Source organism: Trachymyrmex septentrionalis, unplaced genomic scaffold (genome assembly GCF_001594115.1).
Source record: "Trachymyrmex septentrionalis isolate Tsep2-gDNA-1 unplaced genomic scaffold, Tsep1.0 scaffold11, whole genome shotgun sequence".
Lineage (NCBI taxonomy): Eukaryota > Metazoa > Arthropoda > Insecta > Hymenoptera > Formicidae > Trachymyrmex > Trachymyrmex septentrionalis.
In genome coordinates, this window is record NW_017304228.1 from 130,923 (window position 1) to 139,961 (window position 9,039).

A 9,039-nucleotide genomic window follows, 5' to 3' on the forward strand; every position below is an offset into this window, starting at 1 on the left:
CGATTCCCGCAGATACGACGCATAATACGAGCAATAAAACGCTACACGAAGCCACTCCATAAAACAAATGAATTTCTGATCCCGTCGACTGCTCGGTTACCATTCATTTTAATTCGAGTGTGACATCGTGTCATATGGCGATCGTTGACGAAGCAGAATGAAGCTGAAAAAAAAAAGAGCTTGACGTTTTGCACAGTGCACGAAATAATGACAGGTTGGTGCGGTTTGTCCGCCACTCGAGACGCGCAAAAATGGTCGATATCGTATACGAATACATACAATATATACGTTGTCATATTACAGTATCACGTATCATCGCGGACGTTCTCTCGGATCGTATAACGTCGACTACAGACAGTCACAAAAGTGGATAAAATTAATAAAATGGATAAATCGTTACTAGGAGGAAAATATTTATGTTATCGCATAAAATGGATATGTAATATTTCGTAAACTTCAGTAGCATATCAGTAGAGAGCAGATTATACTACAATACAATAATAAAGCTAGAAACAGGACCCATTTATATAAATACATCAACTAAATAGGAGAAACGCTAAATTAATTACAGTCAAAGTTAGATATTAGAATACATATAATTAATTTGCTTTTTTAATGAATTTATCTCAAAAATATGACTGCGTGTTGATTACTTTCGAACTTTCAACACAATATCAATCTGAAATAATAATCTCCTCAAATTTAATTATATCGTTGATTTCATGCTATTAACATTTTAAAACCTGTAAAGAACATAGACTAATAACATTGAAGCAATTAAAATAAATTAATGTAAAAGATGTATTATGATAGAAAATATATACAAGGAATTTATTATTTTAATAGGGAATATAAATAGTCGTATTTAAAAAATAAATAAATATTATTTATAAAAATCTTAGAGAGAAAGAGAGCATACATTTTTAACATAAATAAAAAATCAAATTTCTAAAAAAATAAAGAGCGAAGAGATGCGAAGAGGTATTACTTAAACTTGGTGAGTTACTTATCATCTCGTACTATAATAAAATGAAAAATCGTGTTAAAGAGAATTTTAATATCTAATGTTGTATAGCAAATGCGCGCGGAGTTGCTATCGTGAAACACGTCGAATTTTCTTCCACAAAGAAGCACGATATAAACGCCAGAGGCGGAAAACAAAAGAGGAAAATGAAAATAAGGAAATGAGAAAGAGGAAGTGAGAATGAAATCTGCTCGGGACGAAACGCCGGGATTGTCGGATCTGTTTTTGCAGGCAACCTGGTTCGGACAGGTTTTTAATTTATTTCCCTTGAGATCACGGGGAGCGTACGAATTATATGCTTGGCACAGAGAAACGGGGGGATAGTCCGAGCAGAGTAATCTCCCCGTCGATACGAGCATCTTTTGCATATCATTGCGAGTGCATCGCTAATGATTCACACGTTATACTTGATGCCTCGAGCGATTTTTCAGTTGTACGTGAACCGCCATAGCATGCAGTATTGTACTTAATATTTTTATCCTTGTATTCTTTACAATTTCAATTCCTTTTTTTTGCAAATAAAGAAGACTTTCCCTATTGTACACATATCATTTATATACTTCACTTCTTTTTCCAAAGAAATTATTATATATAAATATTTAATATCTATTTCTTTACATTCTTTGGAACCTTTCTTTAAATAATGAATTTTACTCTTAAACATTGAAAATTCTGCCACTGTTTTTCAAGAGTGGTAGAATTTTCGCTTTTTAGAGTAACTTTCCATTTCAAATAATTCAGAGACTCAAGGAACACATCAAGTCAGGAGAAAGTCAAAACAACTTTATTTTAACGTCATGAAAATCGAAATAATAACTTTGGTTACAAAATTTGATTGTTTTATTGACGTTAATAAAGTCATTTCAATTTTTTGTTGACTTTTGTGTGATTCTTTGGGGAGTAATGTTATAAAATGAGAAAGCTTTGGTCCAGTCGGGATAAATTTAATCCAAATTTTTAAAAAACATACTGTTTGGACATTGTTAAAATTTGGGTCAAAGTTACCCCATTTTACGATACGCGAAAATATATTCAGGGGTCAATTATCGTATTATCGATTTACACTAAATTACATAAAGTCAAGTCAGATTTTCCTATCTGGAAATGGTTCTGCAGATAACCACCCAGCATGCAAACGCACTCGAAAACAAACGGTGTAGACTCTCATTCTTCACCGGGCTTCGCTCTCTATTTCTCCCAACATTCATCTGATCCCGATATCCCAGGGCTCTATCTCGCGCTATCGATTGCTGCAGACATCGCCGTCACCGCGTCGCATCGCGTCGCGTTGTGTCGCATCGCGTTCTATTCGTCTCTTCCTGTGTCTGTGCGCGATACGAGGCACATTTTCCACTGTCGTTCTACCTGCTAGCGATCATTGTCCTTTCCCGGTACATCTGTCGAGCCGACTTGGTGCAACAAGTTTGCCATTGTCCCGCATAACTGTCGTAAGCCGCGGGTGGAGAATCCCTTGACCGGATCTCGGTGGCGGCGACCTTGCGCCTCGAACGATTGGAATTTCACGCGAATTGTCGGAATCTTCCCTTGTCACGATGCATTATGATATTCAGAAGTTTGTTATAATATGATTGACGGTAGAGAACGATGAATATATGAAAGAGCGAAAAAAGTTCGAATATTTTCTTTTAATTGTAATACTTTCAATATATCATCGATATTTCAACATTTTGTAAGTATGATAAATGTACCAGTTAGTGGACAGTTAATAAACATGAACTAATTATTGAACGAAATGACAATTTTAAATATTAAGCTTTTAATGATATATATACACAGAGAAAAGGTTTCTTTTAATTGAACAAATTTTGATGCATTATATAAATAGTCCAATCAAATGGATGTTTAAATTAAGAATATGATTCAAATTGAGCATTAAAATTGAATTTTTTTCAATTAAACAAAATATGTTCCATTTAAAATAAAATTTGTTTCAATGAAACAAATGTAAATAGAACTTTCGAGTCCAAACAAATCTTTTTCTCCATGTATGACTCTAAATAAATTCGTTGTTAACAATTTAATAAGACAATTTATGACAATTTAAAAGAAACTTTTTTAAATTCTTATAACTGGTCTTAATTTTTAAAAGAATTTAAAACAACTAAAATTAAAATTTTAGTCATTTTGTCCAATAATTGGATCTTGTCTACTAACTGCAGATACATTTAACTAGTAACTTTTATTCGTAATTTTCTGTCGTCAAACGGACGTTTACTGCATTGCAGATAAAAATGTTTTAAAAAGTTAGCTTTGTCAGCTACATCTCTTTTTCTTTTCATTGTATGAAACCAATGTCCTCCTCTTAACACTTTAAACAAATATCAAAATACCGCAGTATGCGATTCCATCTGTCGTTGGCACGGAGCACGAGTGCCAGGGCGAGGGGGTCAAACCTATGAAAGTAGCTGGAAAAAGACACGCCGAGAGGGCTTCAGCAGAGAGGGCTTTTTCATCCTGTCTCCAACCTCTCGTTGCTTTTTTCTTTTCGTTATCCGCGATGAGAATCGTGCGACAAAGGCTGCTGGCGTTAATACCGCGGCATTGCGAATCACCATTGTTGCAACAACCCTTTGTGTTTGGAATTATTTATATGGAATTTGTAAATCGAATAAACGAGATATTGTATTATTTTGAAACGGAAATTGTAAAACATATAACTCTCACGTTTTAATTGACCTTTTATCGAATTTACATCTTCCCGGAGTTCAATACTTCTTGTTATCTTTTTAACGTTTATTTTACGTCACTGCTTTATTATTTGTAAAATTTTTCCGTTTTATTTAATCTTACGCAAAATTGTCCTATTAGAACAATTCTGTCTATTGTAAATAAAAACTAGTTCTTTTACGTCCACTTCTACCAATGTAGATTAATTTTAGTCTCAGTTTAACTGACTCATTATTTCCTTTTTAATTCTTAGAAACAAATAAAAAGTAAGTTAAATCAAGATTAAAGTTAATCTACGTTGGTAGAAACGGGATTTAGATTCTGTACATTTATTGTATACGTCGTACTTACCCCGCTCCAGCCATAGGGGAGGAAACCGCCATGCTCGGACCAATTGTTGGAATCCACGTAAAACATGCCCGCCGCCATGACAAAGACCCAAACGGCGAGATTGATGGCGTTCAGCACGTTGTTGAACACCAGTGACTTCTTTACCCCTGCCGCCATTAGCAGCATCATAAGTATCGTGATGACGAACGCGAGAAAATCTGGCGGCCGTCCTGAAATAAATGTGATTCGAAACTTTAACAAGTCATTATTCTTATCTTATATTATTATATTATTTATCTTATATAAGTGATGAATATGTTATTTTGGAAATATAAAAAAATCTAAAGACCATCCAGAACAATCGTGATTAAAAATAGCAAGATTCGTTAGAAATGCAGAATTGTTCTACATAAAAGATGAGTCTGAGAAGAATAACAAGAAACAACTCGTAAATGAAATAAGACGCTTAGTTTATAGAAATGCTATATTTCCTTAAAAATATATTTTCTTTAAATGTTTTTTTTTTTAATCAATGAAATTAAATTGCCAATTTACTCAATTTTTAGAGCTAAAATTGTAATTGAAAAATGGCTGTGTGAACGTCACATATATGCATATATATATATTTTTTTTGCGTCGATAATACGTCGAATGTGCCAATTTAATTAGAGCTTTTCACAGTAAAGTTTTTTCATGTAGAATTTTTTCTGCCTATTTTAGAACATCATTCAATTCTTTACTAGCGAATGAGATTCGCGGAGCTAACAGAATTGAATTAACAGGTCGTTAATTCTATCGACATTTCGTTACGAGGAATATGTGTGCGGAGAAACTTTCAACCGGGAATTAAGTAATGTATCAGCGAACGATCGATATGTTCGAACGGCAAAAACCGTTGTACTCGCTACAATGAAAAAAAAGTACCTAAATGCCCGGGATTCTTACGTCAAATTACTCGGATCTCCTCTACGCTTCGCTCAAACACGACGTTCCTGTGACAGCCAAAAAGCGGAAGAAATTCCCGAGGCGGAAATTCTTCAACAAGTAGAGAACCGACGTAATTCATGCGGTCGGAAATAATCTGACGATTCATGAGCTAGGGAAAAAGCAGCTATTTTTCCAAGAAGCGCGTGGGAAGCTTGCCGCTTCTATTCAAGTGTCAAGATCGAAAAACTCGATTCGTAGAAAAATCAAATAATAGATCGCCGATAGAAATTCATGCTGCAAAATGAATGAATTCTCGATACATATTCGGTATAGAATAAATTTCCACTAACTTACATCAGTAGCCTCTGTCTACTTTTTGCGGAAAGAAACGGTGGATTGTGTTGATAGTGTTACCGTGTTTATAAAAGAAGAGATATAAACCGCATCAGAAGGGATAACTCCGCATCGTGATGAATAAAGATTGCCACATTATTTAAAACGGAAGAAAACAATCTGCTCGAGTGACTTTCTTAAGAAAAACTTGAGAGATGGCTGATTAATATGTCCTGACCATAGCGGCTCTTCAGTTGCTACAAATTCCTCGTCCTAAAATTTCATAACTTTTCCCTGATTTCCAGACAAATAATTTTGCTTAACTTTAATAATACTTCAAAATTTTTTATATCTTCGTTCTGATTTCGAAATCATTAAATATTTTGTTGAAAAAGCAATTTAACATAGTAATGTAAATTATTATTAATGTTGCTGACACTGCTTGCATTTAATTGTCAAGTTGGTACACTCTAAAAAATATCAGCGTGGATTTAACACTCGTGGTGTGAATTTAACCTCTAGTGTTTATATCGACACCATCATGGAATGGATTTAAAATTCATGGTGTTAAATCGACATTGATGTTAATATTAACACAGTGAGAATTACACAGACACCAGGGGTGTTAAATTCACGCCGAAATTTTTTAGAGTGTAGTACTTCAAAACTGGGCAAGTATGATGTATCAAACCTTCTTTAAAAATAAAGAATTTTTATTTTCCAAAAATTTTTTGCAAAATTCCTTGTCTTTTCCCTGATTTTTGATCGTTTTCGATTTCCTTAACATTTTCCTGATTTCCCTGATTTCCAGTTTTGTGACAACTCTATAGGCTTCTAAAGTCTCTCTTCGAATTGCGAGATAAAAAATCCGCGCTGCACTATTCTATAGCAAGCAACGTAAAGAATCAGATGCATTGGTATGACCTCGATTCGCCAGTCCTGTTGCTGATTCATTTCCTTTGCAGCGTCAATGCACAGGCTACGCGCGCAAACGAAAGAGGCAATTTTCGACCGAATCAAACGGTTTTGATCACTCAAGCGACCCGCTCGATCTCTACGTTGGCGGACGCATACGTTTGTATGCAAATACAATCGTCGAACGATGTGCAAAATGCATTGCCGGTTGAAAGACCGCGATCAAACACATGAACAGGTATAGATAAACGCAAACTTTAACGGTAATTAACTCGGTAAATTTCGCGATGTAAATACGAAATGATCAAGTACCGAAACCCTAATCCTTAAAATATGGTGTGACATTTATTCCAAATAATTAAATGTTTATTATTATTAATCGTACTTGAAAAACATACAATAAACTAAATATATAAAACAAATATTTATCTTTCATTAAAGTTAAATGCGTTCCTATATGTATAGAAACGAAAGTTTGCAAATGATCAACTTTAATTGCTTATAATTTAAAAATTATTACAACTATCAACACATCGTTCAAGTGTAATTACTCTTACTCTCGATTTCTATTGACTCTTATTAAACCCTTTTGAACAAAAATCCTCGAAAAGATTGAAATGTGCGATTTGTGGCGGGATAAGACTTTGAAAGTCCAACACTTTAAGTTCCTAGAACTTAAAAGAAAATCATATATCAATATCAAGACGGATCTCTTACAGCAAGACTTCAAAGCTTAGGAAAATTATACGGAAAGTCGATCATCATAAAACGAGTCGATCCGAGTATCGAAATTCGATGCAATTGTACTCGACAATGAAATCTCAATTAAGAAGACGCCTCCGTCACGACTATTATTACGCTAGTATTTAATTCCATGGATCAGACATGATCCCGTAACGAAGAAACTTTCCAAGGATGATGTCGGCTCAGAAGATGCGAAGGTAATGTAAGAAAATCCGCGTATAGAATGCCGATCACGAACATAAATGGCAATATAGACGAGATCGCAAGCTTTGGGATTCATCTCCACGAAATAGAGTGCATGCCTGTATGTCGGCCTCGATATCGAACGGCTTTGCTCGCGTTCGCAGACATAATAATCGATAACAGCGTACATAAGAGAAGATGCATTGCATCGTCGAACTTGACGAGGGAGCTTGTTCTCTCAGGAATTGTTCTTCGAGAAAACATTTTTCTATGCACTTCCCTTGAGCCTTGATAAGTTCTATTGTTGATTTTCTCAAGTTTTCACAAGTCGCGGTAATATTGAGAAGTGTGAAGTACAATTAGCAAACATGATCTCTCTCTCTCTCTCTCTCTCTCTCTCTCTCTCTCTTTCTCTCTCTCTCGATATCTCTCACACGTTTTCTTTAAACTGTCATATAGGAATACACGTCAACGTGCTCCAGTAACTGTGACACTCTTCGCATGAGCATGACCGCATTATTGGATAAGTTCAATGATTCCGTTATCTACAACGACGCCGTCGGGTATAAGCCGCGCTGAAACTAGAGTTCTGATTAAGTATTCCCTCTAACTGCCGGTTAACGATCGCGAGAACAGTGTCAGGAATAATTTTACGAGGCAATGTCGTCTGCGAGCCATGTCACATCTCTTGCTGGTCCTGCGAGGCTTCCGTTCTCTCGTAGACTATTCTCGAAAAGATACAATTGACGAGACAAAAGAGGATAAGAAATTACACAAATCGTTTAAGAGAGACCGAGGATCGTTGACAGTTTTCACAATTTTGGCAATCGACTTTTTGAACAATTAATCACTCAGTTTAAACTGTACTAAAAGCAAACTTTTCTGATTTCTTTACACTAAAAGAAAAATTACTAAATTTTAATACATATTTCTTTGAAGAATAAACATTTACAGCAAATAAATATCTACTCAATAAAAAATGATAGTTAAATTATAAATTAATAGTTTTTGTATCAAATAAATATATGTTTATATTTAGTAAATATTTACTTAAAACTATCCAACAAATATTTAGTATTTTTTTAATGTACAATATAATGTTTTTTTTTTGTAGTAAATGAAGTGCAAATATACTGTACATTGTAATCAGCGTAATAGTACGGTATTACGTTGGAATCTGTAATAGTATGGTAACATCACGGTGTAAAATAGTTATACGACAAACTCGATGTTAAATTAACTAAAACATAATAAAAATAAAAAACTAATCGTAGATATGTACATATTTTTTAATATTTTAAAGTTATTTTGCAATGATCGAATAGCAAGATGCTGTTGCAAAAAAAACACAAACCTAAATTGTACTAGATTAGCTTGCTTTAATATAGAAAAATATTAAATATAAAACATTTTGTTAGAACTAAGTTGTAATTAAATGTTACATACTTCTCATGCATGAGCAGTAACAGGTCAAGTTAAGGGGATCCTAAATTTGATCGAAGTTGATAATGCAGACTTTTTCATTTTCAAATTCAATAATATAATGACATCTCTGATTCATTTTTTACATTATATTATATCTACTAGAAAAGACATTAAAAATGTTAAAAAAGGCGTTGAGTATATTTTGTAGAAAAAACTAAATATAATGTCATACAAAAAGAAGTGAAATCAAAATAAACTATTTTAAACTCTGTTTTTCACAATTTCAAGTATTTATTTAAAAGTATATATAGAACGCAATTCTCTGAGCGGTATCTTGAAAGCATCCTTATGATGTGGACGTCTTTCGGACATTCTTTAAGACAGTATTATATGAGATAATTTCACAATTATAATATACTAAACACATACACACACACACACACACACACACACACACACACACACACACA

The 9,039-nt window shown here is 34.0% G+C and overlaps 1 protein-coding gene across 1 annotated transcript in view; it reads right to left on the bottom strand.

Annotated features, from left to right (window-relative positions):
• Window positions 1–9,039, bottom strand: part of LOC108749020 (cationic amino acid transporter 2) — a 99,681-nt gene that overhangs the window by 14,496 nt on the left and 76,146 nt on the right. Inside the window, exon 5 of the mRNA XM_018487513.1 lies at window positions 4,064–4,272. Coding sequence (XP_018343015.1) covers window positions 4,064–4,272 — 209 coding nt within the window. The remainder of the gene's footprint in view (window positions 1–4,063; window positions 4,273–9,039) is intronic.